A 22245-nucleotide genomic window follows, 5' to 3' on the forward strand; every position below is an offset into this window, starting at 1 on the left:
TGAATTGCTCTTAATCCCATCCCCAGACAAGACTACCATTAACCTTTAGTGTATTTTCTTGTGTGCATGAAATTTTGCATCTGCTTTTTTCCATCAATGCCATTTTGCGTGTGAGCATTTTCATGTTTCTTAAGTCAGGTGGTTTCCTGTTTTCTTTTTTTCTGGTACAGTAACTAAGCTGTGCTGCATATTGTTGCATGCCTGGAGGAGGCGCATGGAAGCCTGGGGTCCAAGTGGACACACAAGTGCATCTTCTGCTTCCTCTGCTCTCTAGAGCAGCCTTCCAACGAGCCACTTAGGTAATTTAAAATTGTCTAGTGGCTATGTTAGAAAAGCAAAATATCCCCAAACAAAACTGTAAATCTATATTTAATACTATTTCTTCTAACCCAGTACACCCACAGTATTTTAACATGTAATTAAAATAAAAATCTACATTCATTTTCTCATGCTAAATTGTTGAAATCCAATGTGTCGTATACACTCACAGTGTATCTCAGTAGATGCTGAATTTTCTTGGGATTTTGGTCTATGTTTAGATTTCATAAAACTTAAGTTGAAAAAGTAGAGTCACATACTCAGACTGTATCAGACATTCTTAGATGTTTTCCAGTACATGAATCAAATACCAGTTATTAAATTTAAAAATTAATTATAATAAAATAAAATTGGAATCTCAGTTCCTCAGTTACCATTGGCCACGTTTGGGGTGCTCAGTAATTCTAGAGTCCAGCAGTGGGCTCCCCGATCCGGCCCCCACGATGTGGGGCGCTGAGCAGGCTCGGTGGGTGGTCCCTTGGGGTGGGACTGTGGGCAACGGCTTCAGACTGAATTTGTATCCTAGGCCCAGGGAAACCACTGAACGTTGTCGAGCTAGAGAGTGACAGCAGGAAAACTCTTCAGGACAGACTTGGCGCATGCATGAGGGTCGAGCTGAAGTGGAGTCGGATGGGAGGAAGGAGTCTGGGGGGACTGCAGGGATCCACATGTTTGAGAGTGGCCTGGACAACCTGAAGGGACAGAGTGGAAAGGAAAAGCCCGGCCCAATGGATCTGGGTGCCCAGAGGGGGGAGGGGAGGGCTCAGGACTCAGAGTTGCACCTGGAGAAATAGGAAAGGGGGAGGGAAAGCCACACGGCAGGCAGGGATTGGCAGAAGGATGGCTTTAAATCCGAGGGGACAGCGTAGCATTGCCCATTTTAAACCACTCACAAGTAGACAATTCAGCCGTGTTAATTCTGTTCACCATCTTTGTTGTATCTATGCTGCCAGAGTAAAAATTAAAAAAACAAAAAAGGTGATAAAGGGGACAGCCAGGCAGAAATCCCTGGTCTGGGAACTGTGAATAAAGGGATGTGGGTGGCTTGTCTCTAGGGGACAACAGACTCTGGGGGAAGAATCTGAATCAGCTTCATCTAAGGTTTTGACCTAAGTGTGATAGGAAATAAAATTAAAACTAAGACTTGACTTTCTATCTACTAAAGTTTTTTAAATCCAAATTATTGTTATTTTTTTGTAATATTCCCTGGGGACCAAGGCAAGATGTAGGCCATGTGGGAAAGGAATTTTCACCTTTTTTTTTTTTTTTATATAGCAGTATGCATATTGTGGGAAATTTGGAAAGCAGAGGCCAGCAGAAGGAAGGGAAAGCAAACTACCACATAATAAGCACTTGAGTTTCACTGTAATTCAGGGTATTTCCTCCAGGTCTCCTATTATGCATCATTAAAAATTTTTTTTTTCCTGTTTTAATATTCTGTAGTGGGCCTTTTACATCCCCCCCCCCCCGCCACTCCCAACATTTTATGGTGAAAAACATTTCAACAGGCTTCATTAAGATCTAGTTTGCCTGCCATAGAATTCACCCGTTTTAAGTGTACAGCTCATTGATTTTTGGTAAATTTACTGAACTGTGCAACAGGATGGTAGAAGAGCTTAGACAGAGAGAAAAGTTGAAATCTGTACAGTGAACACCACCTAACTTCCACCTACATTCTGGAGCTAACGTTTGGCCCTGTTTGCTCTTTCTATTCTCTGTGCATCCATTAAGCCATTGAACAATTATGCTCGTTTTTTTTTTTAATTTATTGATTTAAAAAAATTTAACAAACCAAATAAAACATCAACATTATGTATGTTAATCAACAAATAAACATTTTTTGCTTTAGTCCCACACATAAGGTGACATTTTAAAATATTAATTACCATCTATTTTCAGCACCCTACAATAATGACATTCCTTTATTCTTCCTCATGCAAACACATTTTTAAAATTTGTACATTGTACATTTCACTATTGTTATACACTCTAGGCATTCCTAGATTATACCATCTCAATCTTTAACATCTATCTTTCTTTCTAATTTCATTTATGCCCCCAGCCCTCCTCCCTCTATCATTTTCACATGCGGCTTCATTCAGTGTTTTAACATAATTACATTACAGTTAGGTAGTATTGTGCTGTCCATTTCTGAGTTTTTATATTAAGTCCTGTTGCACAATCTGTATCCCTTCAGCTCCAATTACCCAATATCTTACCTTATTTCTATCTCCTGTTGGTCTCTGTTACCAACAAAATATTCCAAATTTATTCACTAATGTCAGTTCATATCAGTGAGACCATACAATATTTGTCCTTTTGTTTTTGGCTAATCACACTCAGCATAATGTCCTTAAGGTCCATCCATGTTGTTATATACTTCATAACTTTATTCTGTATTAAAGCTGCATAATATTCCATCGTATGTATACACGACAGTTTGTTTAGCCACTCTTCTGTTGATGGACATTTTGGCTGTTTCCATCTCTTTGCAGTTGTAAATAATGCTGCTATAAACATTGGTGTGCAAATGTCTTTGCCCTTATGTCCTTTGAGTAGATACCTAGCAATGGTATTGCCGGGTCATATGGCAATTCTATATTCACCTTTCTGAAGAACTGCCAAACTGCCTTCCACAGCGGTTGCACCATTTGACATTCCCACCAACAGTGAATAAGTGTGCCTCTTTCTCCACATCCTCTCTAGCACTTGTCATTTTCTGTTTTGTTGATAATGGCCATTCTGGAGGGTGTGAGATGATATCTTATTGTGGTTTTGATTTGCATTTCTCTAATGGCCAGGGACATTGAGCATCTCTTCATGTGCCTTTTGGCCATTTGTATTTCCTCTTCTGAGAGGTGTCTGTTCAAGTCTTTTTCCCATTTTGTAATTGGATTGTCTGTCTTTTTGTTGTTGAGTTGAACAATCTCTTTATAAATTCTGGATACTAGACCTTTATCTGATATGTCATTTCCAAATATTGTCTCCCATTGTGTAGGCTGTCTTTCTGCTTTCTTGATGAAGTTCTTTGATGCACAAAAGTGTTTAATTTTGAGGAGTTCCCATTTCTTTCTTTCTTTCTTCAGTGCTCTTGTTTTGGGTGTAATTCTATAAAACCGCCTCCAATTATAAGATTTATAAGATATTTCCCTACATTTTCCTCTAACTGTTTTATGATCTTCGACCTAATGTTTAGATCTTTGATCCATTTTGAGTTAACTTTTGTATAGGGTGTGAGATACGGATCCTCTTTCATTTTTTTGCATATGGATATCCAGTTCTCTAGGCACCATTTATTGAAGAGACTGTTCTGTCCCAGGTGAGTTGGCTTGACTGCCTTATCAAAGATCAAATGTCTGTAGATGAGAGGGTCTATATCTGAACACTCTATTCGATTCCATTGGTCAATATATCTTTATGCCAGTACCATGCTGTTTTGACCACTGTAGCTTCATAACATGCCTTAAAGTCAGGCAGCGAGACCTCCAGTTTCGTTTTTTTTTCCTCAAGATACTTTTAGCAATTCAGGGCACTCTGCCCTTCCAGATAAATTTGCTTATTGGTTTTTCTATTTCTGAAAAGTAAGTTGTTGGGATTTTGATTGGTATTGCATTGAATCTGTAAATCAATTTGGGTAGAATTGACATCTTAATTATATTTAGTCTTCCAATCCATGAACACGGTATGCCCTTCCATCTATTTAGTTCTTCTGTGATTTCTTTTAACAATTTCTTATAGTTTTCTTTGTATAGGTCTTTTGTCTCTTTAGTTAAATTTATTCCTAAATATTTTATTCTTTTGGTTGCAATTGTAAATGGAATTCGTTTCTTGATTTCCCCCTCAGATTGTTCATTACTAGTGTATAGAAACACTACAGATTTTTGAATGTTGATCTTGTAACCTGCCACTTTGCTGTACTCGTTTATTAGCTCTAGTAGTTTTGCTGTGGATTTTTCAGAGTTTTCAACATATAGTATCATATCATCTGCAAACAGTGATAGTTTTACTTCTTCCTTTCCAATTTTGATGTCTTGTATTTCTTCTGCTTGCCTAATTGCTCTGGCTAGAACTTCCAACACGATGTTGAATAACAGTGGTGATAGTGGACATCCTTGTCTTGTTCCTGATCTTAGGGGGAAAGTTTTCAGTTTTTCCCCATTGAGGATGATATTAGCTGTGGGTTTTTCATATGTTCCCTTTATCATGTTGAGGAAGTTCCCTTCTATTCCTGTCTGTTGAAGTGTTTTCAACAGGAAAGGATGTTGAATTTTGTCAAATGCCTTTTCTGCATCAGTTGAGATGATCATGTGATTTTTCTGCTTTGATTTGTTGATATGGTGTATTACATTAATTGATTTTCTTATGTTGAACCATCCTTGCATACCTGGGATGAATCCTACTTGGTCATTGTTCTAGTTTGCTAGCTGCTGGAATGCAATATACCAGAAGTGAAACGGCCTTTAAAAAGGGAGAATTTAATGAGTTGCAAGTTTACAGTTCTAAGGCCGAGAAAATGTCCCAATTAAAACAAGTCTATAGAAATGTCCAATCAAAGGCATCCAGGGAAAGATACCTTGGTTCAAGAAGGCTGATGAAATTCAGGGTCTCTCTTTCAAGTGAGATGGCACATGGCGAACACAGTCAGGGCTTCTCTCTCGGCTGGAAGGGCACATGGCGAATACGATATCATCTGCTAGCTTTGTCTCCTGGCTTCCTGTTTCATGAAGCTCCCCGGGAGGCGTTTTCCTTCTTCATCTCCAAAGGTCGCTGGCTGGTGGACTCTCTGCTTCGTGGTGCTGCAGCATTCTCTGCTCTCTCTGAATCTCTCTGAATCTCTCATTCTCCAAAATGTTTCCTCTTTTATAGGACTTCAGAAACTAATCAAGACCCACTCAAATGGGTGGAGACATGTCATCCCTAATCCAGTTTAACAACCATTCTTAACTAAATCACATCAACCAGGGAAATGATCTCATTACAGTTTCAAATATACAGTATTGAATAGGGATTATTCTACCTTTCAGAAATGGGATTTATATTAAAACATGGCTTTTCTTAGGGGGCATACTTCCTTTCAAACCAGCACAGTCATGATGTATAATTCTTTAAATGTGTTGCTGGATTCAATTTGCTCGAATTTTGTTGAGTTTCGCATCTATATTCATTAGAGAGATTGGTCTGTAGTTTTCCTTTTTTGTAATATCTTTGTCTGGCTTTGGCATAAGGGTGATGTTGGCTTCATAGAATGAGTTAGGTAGCTTTCCCTCCTCTTCAATTTTTTTGAAGAGTTTGAGCAGGATTGGTACTAATTCTTTCTGGAATGTTTGGTAGAATTCACATGTGAAGCCATCTGGTCCTGGACTTTTCTTTTTGGGGAGCTTCTTTTTTTAAAAAAAATTTTTTTTTATTAATCAAAAAAAAGAAAAGAAATTAACACAACATTTAGAAATCATTCCATTCTACACATGCACTCAGTAATTCTTAGTATCATCACATAGATGTATGATCATCATTTCTTAGTACATTTGCATCGATTTAGGAAAAGAACTAGCAAAACAGCAGAAAAAGATATAGAATGTTAATATAGAGAAGAGAATTAAAATAATAATACTAATAAAATATATATATATATAAAAAAAGGAAAAAGAAAAAACAAAAACAAAAGATACAAACAAACAAACAAACAAAAAACTATATTTCAGGTGCAGCTTCATTCAGTGTTCCAACATAGTTACATTACACTTAGGTATTATTGTGCTGTCCATTTTTGAGTTTTTGTATCTAGTCCTGTTGCACAGTCTGTATCCCTTCAGCTCCAATTACCCATTATCTTACCCTGTTTCTAACTCCTGCTGGTCTCTGTTACCAATGATATATTCCAAGCTGATTTTCGAATGTCGGTTCACATCAGTGGGACCATACAGTATTTGTCCTTTAGTTTTGGGCTAGACTCACTCAGCATAATGTTCTCTAGGTCCATCCATGTTATTACATGCTTCATAAGTTTAGTCTGTCTTAAAGCTGCATAATATTCCATCGTAGGTATACGCCACAGTTTGTTTAGCCACTCGTCTGTTGATGGACATTTTGGCTGTTTCCATCTCTTTGCAATTGTAGATAATGCTGCTATAAACACTGGTGTGCAAATGTCCGTCTGTGTCTTTGCCCTTAAGTCCCTTGAGTAGATACTTAGCAGTGGTATTGCTGGGTCGTAATCCATTCTGCCATTCTATGTCTTTTGATTGGGAAATTCAGTTCATTAACTTTTAGTATTATTACTGTTTGGATAATATTTTCCTCTACCATTTTGGCTTTTGTATTATATATATAATATCTGATTTTCCTTCTTTCTACACTTTACTCCATACCTCTCTCTTCTGTCTTTTAGTATCTGACTCTAGTGCTCCCTTTAGTATTTCTTGCAGAGCTGGTCTCTTGGTCACAAATTCTCTCAGTGACTTTTTGTCTATAAATGTTTTAATTTCTCCTTCATTTTTGAAGGACAATTTTGCTGGATATAGGAGTCTTGGTTGGCAGTTTTTCTCTTTTAGTAATTTAAATATATCATCCCACTGTCTTCTAGCTTCCATGGTTTCTGCTGAGAAATCTACACATAGTCTTATTGGGTTTCCCTTGTATGTGATGGATTGTTTTTCTCTTGCTGCTTTCAAGATCCTCTCTTTCTCTTTGATCTCTGACATTCTAACTAGTAAGGTGTCTTGGAGAACGCCTATTTGGGTCTATTCTCTTTGGGGTGCGCTGCACTTCTTGGATCTGCAAATTTAGGTCTTTCATAAGAGTTGGGAAATTTTCAGTAATAATTTCTTCCATTAGTTTTTCTCCTCCTTTTCCCTTCTCTTCTCCTTCTGGGACACCCACAACACGTATGTTTGTGCGCTTCATATTGTCATTCAGTTCCCTGATCCCCTGCTCAAGTTTTTCCATTCTTTTCCCTATAGTTTCTGTTTCTTTTTGGAATTCAGATGTTCCATCCTCCAGTTCACTAATTGTAGCTTCTGTCTCTTTAGATCTACCATTGTAGGTATCCATTGTTTTTTCCATTTTTTCTTCTTTGTCCTTCACTCCCATAAGTTCTGTGATTTGTTTTTTCAGATTTTCTATTTCTTCTTTTTGTTCAGCCCATGTCTTCTTCATGTCCTCCCTCAATTTATTGATTTGGTTTTTGAAGAGTTTTTCCATTTCTGTTCGTATATTCAGCATTAGTTGTCTCAGCTCCTGTATCTCATTTGAACTATTGGTTTGTTCCTTTGACTGGGCCATATCTTGAATTTTCTGAGCGTCATCCATTATTTTCTGCTGGTGTCTGGGCATTTGATCAGATTTCCCTGGGTGTGGGACCCAGCTGGTTGAAAGGTTTTCCTGTGAAATCTCTGGGCTCTGTTTTTCTTTTCCTGCCCAGTAGGTGGCGCTCGTCTGTCTGCGAGGCCCACCAGTAAAAGATGCTGCGTCTCCTTTAAATTGCCAATCTGAATCTCACAGTCCGTCCGGGAAACCGCGCGTGGAGGGGGGTGTCGCCGGCCTATGTGGCTTGGGGGAGTGCCGGTCCAAATTTCCCAGCTGGCCCGAGACGCCAAGCGTGGCGGGATGGCCCCGCTATCCAACGTTCCCAGTCAGACCAGGGAGCCACGTGCGTGGAGGGGACCCCAGTCGCCAGCCGCCCCGGCCGGGAAAACACGCGCCCCTCGGGTATCTCACCGCAGCGGATTCTCCCTGCCTGTTCAGCCGTTCCAGAATGGGGTACACTGTCTTTTTGGTCTCTGTCGTGGCTCCGGGAGCTGTTTTGTATTGTTTCTGTTTCTTTAGTTGCTTCTCTGGAGGAGGAACTAAGATCCGTGCGTCTTACTAAGCCGCCATCTTCTCCGGAAGTCTTGGGGAGCTTCTTAATGACTGATTCAGTTTCTTTACTTGTGATTGGTTTGTTGAGGTTGTCTAATTCTTCTTGAGTTAGTGTTGATTTTTCATGCCTTTCTAGAAATTTATCCATTTCATCTACATTATTGTATTTATTAACATAAAGTTGTTCATAGTATTCTGGCATTATTTCCTTTATTTCTGTGGGGTCAGTGGTTATGTCTTTTCTTCCATTTCTGATCTTATTTACTTGCATCCTCTCTCTTCTTTATGTCAGTCTTCCTAAGAGTCCATCAGTCTTATTGATTTTCTCATAGAACCAGCTTCTGGTTTTATTGATTTTCTCAACTGTTTTCATGTTCTCAATTTTATTTATTTCTGCTCTAATCTTTGTTATTTCTTTCCTTTTGCTTGCTTTGAGGTTAGTTTGCTGTTCTTTCTCCAGTTCTTCCAAGTGGACAGTTAATTCCTGTATTTTTGCCCTTTCTTCTTTTTTGATATAGGCATTTAGGGCAATAAATTTCCCTCTTAGCACTGCCTTTGCTGCGTCCCATAAGTTTTGGTATGTTGTGTTTTCATTTTCATTTGCCTTGAGATATTTACTGATTTCTCTTGTAATTTCTTCCTTGACCCACTGGTTGTTGAAGAGTGTGTTGTTGAGCCTCCACATATTTGTGAATTTTCTGGCGCTTTGCCTATTATTGATTTCCAACTTCATTCCTTTATGATCTGAGAAAGTGTTGTGTATGATTTCAATCTTTTTAAATTTATTGAGACTTGCTTTGTGACCCAGCATATTGTCTGTCTTTGAGAATGATCCATGAGCACTTAAGAAAAATGTGTATCTTGCTGTTGTGGGGTATAATGTCCTATAAATGTCTGTTAAGTCTAGCTCATTTATTATAATATTCAAATTCTCTGTTTGTTTATTGATCCTCTGTCTAAGATGTTCTGTCCATTGATGAGAGTGTGGAATTGAAGTCTCCAACTATTATGGTGGGTGTGTCTATTTCTCTTTTCAGTGTTTGCAGTGTTTGGCACATGTATTTTGGAGCATTCTGGTTCATTGCATAAATATTTATGATTGTTATGTCTTCATGCTGAATTGTTCCTTTTATGAGTACATAGTATCCTTCTTTGTCTCTTTTAAGTGTTTTACATTTGAAGTCTAATTTGTTGGATATTATTATAGCTACTCCTGCTCTTTTCTGGTTGTTATTTGCATGAAATATCTTTTCCCAACCTTTCACTTTCAACCTATGTTTATCTTGGGTCTTGGATGTGTTTCCTGTAGACAGGATATAGAAGGATCCTGTTTTAAAATCCATTCTTCCAGTCTATGTCTTTGGATTGGGGAGTTCAATCCATTAACTTTTAGTGTTATTACTGTACGGGTAGTACTTTCTTCTACTATTTTGCCTTTTGGAATTTATATGTCATATCTAATTTTCCTTCTTTCTACTCTCTTCTCCACACCTCTTTGTTTTGTGTTTTCGTATCTGTCTCCAGTGCTCCCTTTAGTATTTCCTGAAGAGCTGGTCTCTTGGTCACAAATTCTCTCAGTGATTTCTTGTCTGAAAATGTTTTAATTTATCCCTCATTTTTGAAGGACAATTTTGCTGGGTATAGAATTCTTGGTTGGCAGTTTTTCTCTTTTAGTAATTAAAAAAATATCATCCCACTGTCTTCTCACCTCCATGGTTTCTGCTGAGAAATCTACGCTTAGTCTCATTGGGGTTCCCTTGTATGTGATGGATTGCTTTTCTCTTGCTGCTTTCAAGATCCTCTCTTTCTCTTTGATCTCTGACTTTCTGATAGTAAGTGTCTTGGAGTACGTCTATTTGGATTTATTCTCTTTGGGGTACACTGCACTTCTTGGATCTGTAATTTTAAGTTTTTCATAAGAGTTGGGAAATTTTCAGTGGTAATTTCCTCCATTAGTTTTTCTCCTCCTTTTCCTTTCTCTTCTCCTTCTGGGACACCCACAACACGTATATTCGTGCACTTCATATTATCACTCAATTCCCTGAGTCCCTGCTCATATTTTTCCATTTTTTCTCCTATAGTTTCTGTTTCTTGTCAGATTTCAGATGTTCTGTCCTCCAGTTCACTAATCCTATCCTCTGTCTCTTGAAATCTACCATTGTAGGTTTCCATTGTTTTTTTCATCTCTTCTACTGTGCCTTTCATTCCCATGAGTTCTGTGATTTGTTTTTTCAGATTTTCGATTTCTTCTTTTGGCAAGTTCATTCCTTGCCTTCTTCATATCCTCCCTCAATTCATTGATTTGGTTTTTGATGAGGTTTTCCATGTCTGTTCGTATATTCTGAATTAATTGTTTCAGCTCTTGTATCTCATTTGAACTCTTGGTTTGTTCCTTTGACTGGGCCATATCTTCCATTTTCCTGATGTGATTTGTTATTCTTTGCTGGCGTCTAGACATTTAATTACCTTAATTAGTTTATTCTGGAGATTGCTTTCACTTCTCTTACCTAGGGTTTTCTTGCTGGATGAATTTGTTGTCTGTCTGTTCTTTGACATTCGGTTCAGCTTATTCTGGACCTCTAGCTTAGGTTTTGTTTAACAGAGGAGAATTTTTTGGTTCTTGTTTTCTTGTTTTTTGCCCTGCTTGTATGGTGCCCTTTCCTCCCACCCTTAGGAGGATTTACGTAGGTATTATAGATTCCAGTTGGGTTTTCCAGACTAAACTGGCCTCCTATCAGGGGGAAGGAGTCACCTGCGTCAGTTTTCCCTTAGGGTGAGACCCAGCAAGTTAAAAGACTTTCCTATGAAGTCTCTGGGCTCTTTTTTTTTTTTTTTTATCCTTCCCAGTATGTGGCGCTTGTCTGCCTGCAGGTCCCACCAGCATAAAATGATGTAGCACCTTTAACTTTGGAAGACTCTCCCTGCTTTGGGCATGGTGGAGACAGAGGAGAGGTTGTAGGCTGGTTTTAATGTCTTCAAATTACTAAGCCCTGGGGTTTGAATTCCTTGAGGGAGGGATTCCACCTGAGTTGGGCTTCACCCCTCCCTTGGGGAAGGCATAGCTCGAGATAAGCCCTGCCTGAAAGGAGCTTGTTGCTGCCTATGCCCGGGGCAGTTGCAGCCTGAAAAGTCCTGCTGCTGAATCCAGAGGCAGTCAAGCCCTTGTAGAAATGCAGCCACAAAAACCTCTGTTTCTTTCCTTTTTTTCTTTTTCCGTTAGCCCAATGAGCAACCTCTGCTTTGACCAGGTTTATTTTTAGTAGTCAGAATTTGTTAATTAATTCCACAATTGGCATTTGGTTGGGCTCAGCCCCTGCTGCTGTAAAGTCTCTTTCCTTTCCCCTCTGGGAAGCAGCCTTTGGGGGAGGGGCACCAGCTGCGGCAGCTTGGGGGACTCACAGTTCTGGGGAGGCTTGCAGTTGGTCCAGCTGGTCCAGACTTGGGTACGCTGTGTGTCTGGTCACTGATGTGGCTCCAGGATCTGTTCTGTACTGTTTCTGGTTATTTAGTAGTTGTTCTGGAGGCTGAACTAAAACAGACACATTGCTAAGCTGCCATCTTGACCACATCTCAATTATGCTCATTTTATATCTATTTTGCTGAAGATGTAACATCGTCATTTTCTGTACAATCATAGAGTCTCTTAAAACATGAGAAAGGAGTTTTCATGAAGTCGCATCCTGCTCATTTGTTCACTTCTGCTGTCCTGGGTTCCGGGGCCTGTGGGCAGGGGGAGCCGTGGGGGTGGGGGGCACTGCTGGCCAGGGCTGTCCTCTTACTCCTCTCCTCCTCCCCACCTGGCTCCCCGCAGACGTCCCCTGGGCGCAGGATGTGCCGGGCTTCCCCGCCAGCCCCAGAAACCCCTGGGTGTCTTTGGGCCCTCGGGAGTCCCCTGCCTCAGGTAAACCTGGCCGCGGCCCCCCAAACCGCCACCTCTTGTCTGTGCATCTGAGTGGCTGGTGCCCCGTGATGGAGGTCAGGGTTGGGGACCACTGATGAATTGGGGGAGAGTGGTCTTGGGGGGATGGAGAGAGAGGGGTCCGATGTGGACAGATGGAGGGGTGAGGAGTCACGTGGTTCCTCCTCTTTCTAGACGCCAGAGACCAGGGGTGGGCACCCCAGGAGCACTCCTCAGCCCAGGGCATCTCCAGAGGAGACCAGGACCCCCATTTGTCAGCCGCGGGCCCAGCCCCGTCTCTGCAGCAGTCCCCCCAGTGGCAGCCCCTGCGGCCTGGCTCGGGGACCCCTGACTGCAGACACAGCCCCCACGGGTGCTGCCCTGACGGCCACACCGCATCTCTCGGGCCACAGTGGCAGGGCTGCCCGGGGGCCTCGTGCCGGCAGAGCAGGTAGGTGCGGGCGACAGCCTGACCCCATCAGCAGTGCAGTGTTCGCTCACAACAAGGGAGGGGGCTGGTGGGTTTGCAGAGCCCGGGAGCAGGACTTGGAGTTTTAGTTCTGAGCAGCCCTAATGATGTGGTCTTGAGCCCTCTGTCCCCTCTCTCTGTGTTTCCTCCTGTGCCGAGTGGGGATAAAAATCCTGCCTTCTCCGGGGGAGTCAGCCTGCTGTGGTGTCTCCTGAGGCCTCAGTGAGAGCTCAGGGATGTTGGACCACGGCCGGCCCACCCACCAATTGCACCCAGTCCGGCCTCGTCGAGAGGGGCTGTTCCGTTCCCCTCCCTCCTTCCCATGGCTGCCGGCTGCCCTCCAGCCTCCCACTTGTGTCCCCCTCCGGGGGGCTGGACGAGGTGCCAACTCCCTGCAGGTGCTTCCCAGCTCAGCTCTCCCCTGCCAGCTGAGATGAAGCAGCATCTCACGGTGCATGGCACACCAAAGGAGCACCGATGCATTCCTTCTTTCACTTTCCTTCCCCACACCTGGTTGGTGGAGGTGAAACAAATGGGGGTTCCTTTGGACCCCCTTCCCTGTCACTTCTCCCCTGTCTGCCTTTTTGTAAAAATGTCCTAGGCACCCGATATAGGGGCAGGCACAGCTGGCTGTCACCCTGGCTGGCGGACATGGGTGGAGACTGGGGCTCACGAAAGAAGCCATGCCTGCCCCAGCCGGGATGTGCCCCGGCCAGACCCCTCTCCTGCCCGGATCCCCAGGGAGCTTCTGAGCTGGGTCCTGGGGTGCTGTAGGCACTGGTGCGAGGGTCTTCGGAAGGGTGGGGTTCGGGGCAGGGCTGCGAGGGGAGGGCTCCATGTTCCGTGTGCCCAGGTACGGGTGCTGCGCTGACGGGGTGTCTGTGGCCGAGGGGCCCCATCAGGCTGGCTGTGCAAGGGCTCCTGGCAGCGACAGCAGCGGGAGCAGGCCCAGAACGAGTGCTGGGGCTTCCTCAGTAAGTGTCCGATTCGTGTGAGCAGGAGGGGTTCGGGCCGGGGCCTGCCCAATGCCACCGTGACCTCAGATCTTTGACCTGGCAGGAGGGAAGCCCCTTGAGGGCACAGGGCTTCAGGGTGGGAAGTTCAGCAAGCAAGCCCCGGGTCTCGGCTCTCCCTGGGATTGGAGCCTTGCACCATGGGCTCCCTGTTCGGTCCCTCTTCCTGCCACCACCACTCAGTCCGCCTCCCAGCCCGCCCCACCCCCCACCCCCCAAGAGCCCTGACCCGGCTTCTCAGTCTCGGGTTTCCTCCCCAGGCCCAGCAGAACCTGCCCAGTGAGTGCCGGGGCTCCCAGTTCGGCTGTTGCTATGACGACGTGTCCTCTGCGGCAGGTCCCCTCGGGGAAGGCTGTGTGGGCCAGCCCGGCTACTGTGAGTGCTGCCCCTCCCCATCCTTCCTGGCCCCCACCCCCTCCCAGAACCAAGCTCCTACCTCAGTTATGCCGTCACTAGCCCCACAAGCATTTGTTGAGCGCCTGTTTGGTGCCAGGCCAGAGCATGGTGCCTGATGGCTCTGTATCCAGCAGCTGACCCTTGAAGCCTTGTGGCTGCTGTGGGAGTCGAGAGGGGTGGCGGGTTGGGGTCCCAAGGAGAAGGCAGTTCTGTCCTACCCTGGGAGCTCAGCTTCTCCAGAGACAGAGACAGTGCAGGGTGGCCAGTGCCAGGATGGGGAGGGGCTGCTGGCCTTGCCTGGGGTGTTGGGTGGGCAGTGGGGGCTGATCCTGGAGGAGGGCTCTGGGGTGGTCTTGGGGCTGGAGCTCAGGTGCATGGGTGCGGCTGCCAGAGACCAGAGTGGGCCTGCAGGGGGCTGGGCTGGGGATCCGGCATGGCCCGTCTGAGCGTGCAGGCTGTGCCGCTGTGTTGGGGGCGGGCTGTTGGAATGGGGGGCTGGGGGGTGGCGCAGAGGCAGGCCCCTTGCTGGGCATCTTTGTGCAGAGTCCCCGGAACCCAGGGGCTCAGCTCTCACTGTGAGTTGAGCACCTTTGGGGTATGTCCTCCAGGCCTGGGGGTTCGTGCCGGGTGAAGGGAAAGGGCATGTGGGGGCACCTCAGGGCACTCAGGGCCCTGCCCACCCCAGGGAGGTGGATGGGGATGGTTCTGAGGCTGCCGTGGCCGGTCTGGGCATGAGGAGTAGTGGGGACCCCTCGGCAGGGCTCTGCACCTCGTGACCTGCGTCTCACCGCCGTCCCCTAGCCTACCCCGTGCGGTGCCTGCTACCCAGTGCCCACGGCTCCTGCACAGACTGGGCCGCCCGCTGGTACTTCGTCGCCTCGGTGGGCCGGTGTAACCGCTTCTGGTATGGCGGCTGCCATGGCAATGCCAATAACTTTGCCTCCGAGGAGGAGTGCATGGGCAGCTGCACGGGGGCCCAGCAGGGGTCCCGCCACTCCGAGCTTGGAGCCTCTGGCCAGAGCACCCACAGAGAAGGCGGCAGCGGTGGGAGCTGGCAGGGGGCCATGGGCCAGAGGAGACCTTTGCCTTCGAGTGGTCTCTGGGGGCCAGATCCGGAGCCCCGGCCGAGAGAGGCCCACCACAACCCGGCCTTGGCGGGACGGCTTGGGGCCAGTGGCCCTGCACTGGGGGGAGAAGCGGGGCAGCCGGTGCCACCCTCCCGCAGCTCCTACTACAGGTGAGGACCCCTCCCCCAGGTAGGCTAGGGGCTGGGCCAGTTCTGGCGAAGGCCCTGAGGTCAGCAGGTCCTCCCTCCCCTCTGTAGTCTCTTCTCCTCCCCATGGGCTCTGTCACCTTCATTCCACAGAGGGGGGAGCAGAGGCTTCTGAGACAGGCTGCCACAGGTCAGGCAGTCTGTGGATGGGGTGCCTGGACTCCCCACCAGATCTTGCCAGGACACCCTGGGGCCTCTAACTGGAGAAGCTGGCAGGTTTCCTGACCTTCAGCAAGTCACCCAGCTTCTCCGGGCCCCCGTATCTTTATCTGTAAAGGAGTGGTGTCATCTCTTGCATCTCAAACCATCTCTTAGGTTTGGTGTGTGAGTTGCGTTAGTTATTACTCTTGGGACTGTGTCATGTTAATGACGGATTTGGGAAGACTAAAAACAAAATTAGGAGACAAACTTTAAGGGGTCAGCATGCACAGGTGGTTCAGTGGTAGAATGCTCGCCTTGCGTGTGGAAGACCTGGGTTTGATTCCCAGACCATGCAGCCCCCCCAAAAAAGCAAAACACCTTAAGGGGTTGAGTACATGGTTAGAGTCTCAGGTAGCCTGGGCTTTCCCCCTCCCGTTGGTAGTACAAGAGCAGGGCTAATGGGCTGGGTTGGGGTTGCAGCGCCTGGGGGTGGGTGGGGGGTTGGTGAGAGTTGGGGACAGACTCCTGGTCCACCGGCTTCTGGAGCTTGGCCCTCTGGGGATCCTCGGGTCGCTGTGAATACCCATGATGGGATGGTCGTGAGCCACTGGTGGTGGGACACACTGGGGAGGGGGGTCCCCTGGCCTTGGCTCTCATGCCAGGAGGCAGAACCTCACCTCCCAGCCTTCCAGGCTTAGCTTGGCCGGCCCGGAGCCCTCCCTGGTGCAGGCTGCCCTGGGGCAGCAGGTGCGGCTCTTCTGCCCGGATGACAGCTCCCCAGATGCCCATGCTGGGTGGCACAAAGAAGGCTGGCCCATCTCCTCTGACAGGTGCACATGGCAGCCCTCCCCTGGGACGGGAGGGCAGGCGGGCCCTGTTGGTGGCCTCCTCTAGGATGCACTGGGACCTGAGCAAGGACCAAGGCTCAGCCCCCACCCCCACCCCCACCCCCCAGGCACAGACTGCAGCCTGACGGCTCCCTGGTCATCAGCCCCCTGCGGGCAGAAGACGCTGGCACCTATAGCTGCGGCAGCACCAGGCCAGGCCGTGACTCCCAGATGATCCGGCTTCACATCACAGGTCCCCGCCCCCACCCGTCCCCACAGGGTTCTCCTGGGCCCCAGAGGGGAGGGATGGGTGGGAGGCCCCGGCCAGGGCTGCCCCCCATGGAAGGGCCTAGGGGGCTTCTTTGGGCCTCCTGGTGACCCTCTTCCTTTCACATGTGCCTGCTGGCCTCCCAGCCCAACCTTCCCTCTGCAGGGGCTCCCCACAGCTTACCCCTCGCTTCTCCCCACCTTGTGACAGGGAGTGACGGGGCTGTGCTGTCTGAGGCCGAGCTAAGGCACGTCACTCATACCAGAGACCCAGCCCCGGGTCACAGGCGTGGGGACTCCAGCCTCGGGGAGGATGCTGGGGGCCTGGGGGCCGCCGCCTCCTCACGCCCACAGCCCACGACCAGGTAACAGCCTGGCGTTGCCCTCCTGCCCTCAGCCCTGCCTTCCCTGAGGGTCAGGTCGATGGAGGCCTCGGTGGGCTGGAGGGAGGAAAGTGTGAGTGTGGCAGCCTCGCTAGCCGGGTCCTGTGCTCTGCAAGGGGAGGACTTAGAGGAGGAAAAGACGGGGCTCCCGACCTCGGGCTCTGGCAGCTGGGAAGGGTGCTTTCCTTGGCCCGGGACTCCTTAGCCCAGAGGAGCCAGAGGCTTGAAGAATGAGCTGTTTGCAGAGGGGATGCACAGGGCTGGGGAGGGTGCCTGAGTTGAGGGCCTGTGGCAAGCGTGCAGGACGGAAACGGAACAGACCAGGCGCTGGGGGCTGTGTGTCCGGTCCAGGGAAGCGAGGGGGGTGGGGTGAGAAAGCCGGGCGGGGACTTTTAGCCTTTATTCATGATAGTCCTGGCCGGAGTCTTAACTTGAAAGAAAGGGTGCTTTTAGGAAGATGAATCTGGATGGGAGTGGAGGGAGGTGGCAGCAAGGGCGCGGACGGGCCATGGGCTAATTCTTTGCCAGGCTGCATTTGGACCGCAACCAGCCTGTGGTGGTGGACGCCAGGCCAGGCCAGCGGCTCCAGTTGACCTGCCGGGCAGAAGGCTCCCCGCCCCCGGCCATCCAGTGGCAGAAAGACGGGCAGCTCCTCTCTTCTCCCAGGTTTACTCAGTTCCCCTCCCTCCCTCCTCTTCTGCCTCCTGCACAGCAGAGGCAGCCCAGCCCCACCCTCTCCTGTGAAGGCTGCTGGGTCGGGAGGCAGGGGCATCTGCCAGGCCATCACCGCTGGACAACCCTGAGCAGGACCCTGGGGGCGAGTGAGAGATGGAGCTGCTGGGCAGAGTGTGGCTGGGGACAGGAGGAGTAGGCCTGCCAACAGAGCTCATGGTGAGGGAGGAATTGGAGTCAGAACACATTTCTGGCTGCAGTCACAGTTGCTAACATTTACTGAGCTGAGTACTGAGTGTGAGGCATCTCCTCTAGCACACGGTCTGTATAATAGCCACCTTTAGGGAGGTGCTATTTTTATTCCATTTTACACTAGAAAGTAGGCTTACCATCACACAGCTCATAAGTGATAGAACCAGGATTTGAGGCTACTAAATGAATATAACCCAAGCTAGAATTATTTTCTATCAGTAAATTAAAGTGTTGGCAGCTGGAAGATGTAATGGCTTATGGTAGGCAGGCCCTTTGGCCAGACCCCTGGAAAGGGAGGGGCTTCTTAGACTCACCAGGGAGAGGGAGACCCTGTCCTCGCTTCCCTGCCCCTGCCCTTGCCCCCTTGAGCAGGTGCCAGCTGATGATGCTTGGTCCGTAGACACCAGCTGCAGCCTGACGGCTCTCTGGTCATCAGCCGTGTGGTTGTGGAAGATGGTGGCTTCTATGCCTGCATCGCTTTCAACGGGCAGGACCAAGACCAGCGATGGGTTCAGATCAGAGTTCTGGGTAAAGTTGCAGCCCTGAGCAGAGGGGGCCAAGTGCGGCCAGCGGCCTTTCAGCCAGGGGCCTGGGCTGGGGCAGAATCGGTGTCTTGGCTCACAGTGCATCCTCCTTGTGCCCAGGGGAGTTGAAAATCACAGGGTTGCCCCCTACCGTGACAGTGCCGGAGGGTGACACGGCCAGGCTGCAGTGTGTGGTGGCAGGAGAAAGCGTGAACATCAGATGGTCCAGGTAAGGCTCTGTTCCATGCAGGGATGTCACTGTCACCACTGTCCCCACCCTCCATTCTTCCACGCCTGCCTCCAGGCCTGGTGCTGGGGAGGGGGCTGCAGCACTTATCGGATCTCTGAAGTCTTATAGGACCTCTCTGTGCTCCTCTGGTTGGGCTACATCAGGGTTTCTCAGCCTTGGCACTATTGATATTTTGGGCCCAATAATTTTTTATTGAGGGGGATGTGTAGTCCGTTGTAGGATGTCTAGCAGTATCCAGGGCCTGTCCCCACTAGATGCCAGCAGCACTCCCCTCCAAGTCCTGACAACCAAAAATGTTTCCAGACATACCCCAAGGGTCCCCTAGGGGTAAAATACCCCCCCAGATTATAATCTACTGGGCATCACTCAAGTAGAGGGACTTCAATGTTCTTTTACCCCAGATGGATGGTCCAGTGTCTCAGGAGTGCCAGATGAGGTCTGCCGTAAGTGTCATCTGTGCTCAGAGAAGTTCTGAGGCTGCTGTTGGTTTTGAGGAGTCAAGAAAGTGTTGGTCAGAGAGGTGCCTTGGCAGGCCTCAGTGAAGACTGAAGACTGGGGGGAAGGATGTTCCTGGTGGAGAGAGCAGCAAGAAGACGGATGGTTGAGAGATCATGCCAGGAGGGGCAGGGGCTGCCCACTGTAGTTGGAGAGGCCACTGTCTCTGTGTGGTCTCGATGCCAGGGGAGAGCCCAGGCTTTATTTTGAAGGCAGTGGGGAGTCTCTGTAGATTTTTCGGCTGGTGCTCTTGAGTCCAGCCCTCCTCTGATCAAGATCTGGCTCTGATGATTTCATCTGGCCTGTTTCTTTGACTTTGCCTCTCCTGGATCTTCCTAGCAGTAAATGTGCTCAGGACTCCCCTCTTTAAAACAAAACAAAAATAAAAATGCCTTCCTTCAACCCTGTATGCTCCTGCAGATCCTGCCCTTTTTTCACCCGCCCTGGCCACGTCTGTCCTTACTTCTGCTGCTCTTGTTCTGCAATGACGTCGCTCACCCCTTGCTGCCTTTGGAATCTTCTTCCCTTGGTTCCTGAGATACTGTCTGATGATCCCTCTTGCTTTTTGGGCTGCTGCTTCTCCGTTTTCCTGGCTGGCTTGTCTTATACCTATCCCTTAGATGTTGTGTATCAACATTCTGTCCACGGCCCTAGGTTTGTCTCATTCTATAACTCTGCTTTGGGCAACCTTGTAGACACACAGTTTTCAGGACCACCCAACGATGACCCACTGCCTGGGCTCCAGACTCTCTCGAGCTCCAGAAATCAAATCCTTTGCCTCCTGGTATCTCACAGACACCCCAAATTCAAAATGGTGGAAAATAATTTCACCCCATATTCACCTTGGATTTCCCCATGTTGGAGGGGCACCATTATTACACCATAACCCAAGCTATAGACCTCCTTGTCATCCTGGATATCCTCTGCTCACCTATCTCCCACATCCAACATTTATTTATCTGAGTCCCCTCATTTTACTGCCAGTGTCATTATCTTCTTCCCTGGAGCTGCATTTCAGCAGCCACTTCCCTGGCCTCTGCTTCCAGACTTGCCTCCCCTGTGCACACTGCCGTCAGCGAGCTTTTTTGGGTGCCACTCACATCATGGCAGTCCTTGCTCAGTATCAACCCCCTGCTATCCTCAGGACCCAGTCCAAACTCAGAGTCCAAGTACTGCCTGGCTCCTCCTCTCTCCAGCTTCATTGTGTACATTTCTTCCTTTGCTAACACTCTTTACTCTGGCTATGTCCTTTCAAGTTCCTTGAAGACCCCTGTTCTCACTCCCTTATCAGGCAGCTGCTCCTCATCCTCAGGTCAGGTCTTCCTTAGGGAAGGCTCCTCTGATCACCTGCACCCCCACCCCGGGGCCTTGGAGGCAGGGAGTTCTTATGTCTGTTCTTCTAGTACTGAACCTGGTACCTAACAGCTGCTGAAAAGATTCTGTTGATGAAAAGAGAGAGTGAGATTCCTTTGTGGATAAGAAGCAAATTTATCACAACTTGGATCAGTGTGCTTAGATGGTGTGAGTTCACTTAATTTGTGTGTGATTTTCCTTTGTTAATATTCTGGTATCTTTTTGGTATGCTGTCCCATCTCTTCCTTGAGGGTCATCTGCTGTTTGCCCTCAAGAGGAGGCAGCCATTGGCTCTGGAATGGCCTTTGATCACCCCCTCCCTCTGTTTCCTGGCCTGAGGCCCTTGACAGCCCTTCATGTGCCCTTCCCCCCAGAAATGGGCTGCCAGTGCGGGCAGATGGCCACCGTGTGCACCAGTCCCCAGACGGCACGCTGCTGATCCACAACTCGCGGCCCAGGGACGAGGGCTTCTATACGTGCAGCGCCTACCACAGGACCCAGGCAGTCAGCCGCAGCACTGAAGTGAAGGTGGTCTCACCGGGTAAGAGGAGCCTGCCTACTCGGGTGGGGGGTGGGGGTGCAGTTTCCAGAGGATTTGCTTATTCTCTAGAGTGGCTATGTGTTGTGGAAGAGTGCAGGCTCTGTTGTTTCAGGGACTGTAGTTCCAATCCTGGCTCATTCTGTCAGTTACTCAAGTGTGACTTGAGTTCCAGGGGCTAAGCTTTCCTGAGTCTTACTTTGCTCATCTGTTCAGTGGGCTTACTTCACTACCTTATAGGGTTGCAATGAGGATAAAAGAAATCATGCTCATGCTGGGTGCCTAAATGCTCAATAGATGCTATGTACCATCATTTAGACTTACTGATTTTATTTCGAGAAATATGATTGACTGGAATTTCCTTATACTTAAGGCAGACCATTAAAATCTGTACTTTCCAAACAGGATGGCAAATAGACCTATGATTGAAAAGTACCTTTATAGCTATTTGATGGTATAACCCAGAGAGGGAAAGGGCAGGGATTATCATCACTATTTTACAAATGAGACAGATAGCCAGAGTGCTTAAATGTTGTTTCCACAGCAAATTAGTGACCACATTGGGACTGGACCCCAGGTCTTTTGACTCCCCATATAATGTTCTTTCCACTAAACTATTATACCAGGAAGTAAATGGAATTTTACTTACATTATTCAGTATATTATAGATGTATGTTTTCTAGCTCCTGCTTTTTCTGAGTCATTATCCTATTTAAAAAAATCTAAATGTCATATTGTAAGATGCATTGTTTTTGCACTGCAAAGAAAAAATGCTGCCAATTAAATGATAATGCTGACACCATCAATTATGATGCAGGCCAATTAAAGATGTTAAAATGTGAAAATAACTACTTATCTGAATTGACGATATAAAGGCTGTGGTTTAATGATCAAACTCCTAAGAGTTTAGTGTTCAAATAAGCCAGAGGGAAACGAGAAGGAGCTCTGCTTCCCATGTATCCTCAGCTCCAGATTACTGACAGTTGGCAGTGCCCTGGCTGAGCAGCTGCTTCTCATGGGACCTGATGCAACCTTGGGGGAGAGCACGCCAGGCTGGGAGGTGCCAGGACCCTTCCTGGGTGGGTCTGCCTGGACAGCCACACCGATCAGGACTGTAGCCCTGCACCAGGAGCACTGTTGAGCTCAGGGGTCATGCCTGGCTGTCCCTATCTCAGGCTGAGGGTAGAGACTGCCAGTACCTGAGGTGGCTGAACCGTTGCTTAGGGAGTGGTGCTGGCATGCAGGATTCATTTGTGACTTGCTTTAGGTAGTGATTGGGACTCATCCCCTGAGTCTAGACTAGTGCTTGGCACTCAGGA

At 47.9% G+C, this 22245-nt stretch overlaps 1 protein-coding gene across 3 annotated transcripts in view; it reads left to right on the forward strand.

Moving 5' to 3' along the window:
* PAPLN (papilin, proteoglycan like sulfated glycoprotein) overlaps positions 1-22245 on the forward strand; it is a 50009-nt gene that overhangs the window by 25124 nt on the left and 2640 nt on the right. For 2 of the 3 annotated variants that reach the window (XM_077122965.1, XM_077122967.1), the window contains exons 15-26: positions 11987-12076; positions 12269-12524; positions 13396-13516; positions 13816-13930; positions 14753-15188; positions 16058-16195; positions 16321-16445; positions 16671-16824; positions 17371-17508; positions 18167-18294; positions 18411-18519; positions 20763-20929. In XM_077122965.1, the coding sequence (XP_076979080.1) occupies positions 11987-12076; positions 12269-12524; positions 13396-13516; positions 13816-13930; positions 14753-15188; positions 16058-16195; positions 16321-16445; positions 16671-16824; positions 17371-17508; positions 18167-18294; positions 18411-18519; positions 20763-20929 (1977 nt within the window). Of the gene's footprint in view, positions 1-11986; positions 12077-12268; positions 12525-13395; positions 13517-13815; positions 13931-14752; positions 15189-16057; positions 16196-16320; positions 16446-16670; positions 16825-17370; positions 17509-18166; positions 18295-18410; positions 18520-18941; positions 18984-20762; positions 20930-22245 lie in introns of those variants that run through there. The other variant, XM_077122966.1, reaches the window with a different exon arrangement.

The sequence above is a fragment of the Tamandua tetradactyla genome, chromosome 12, assembly GCF_023851605.1.
Source record: "Tamandua tetradactyla isolate mTamTet1 chromosome 12, mTamTet1.pri, whole genome shotgun sequence".
Lineage (NCBI taxonomy): Eukaryota > Metazoa > Chordata > Mammalia > Pilosa > Myrmecophagidae > Tamandua > Tamandua tetradactyla.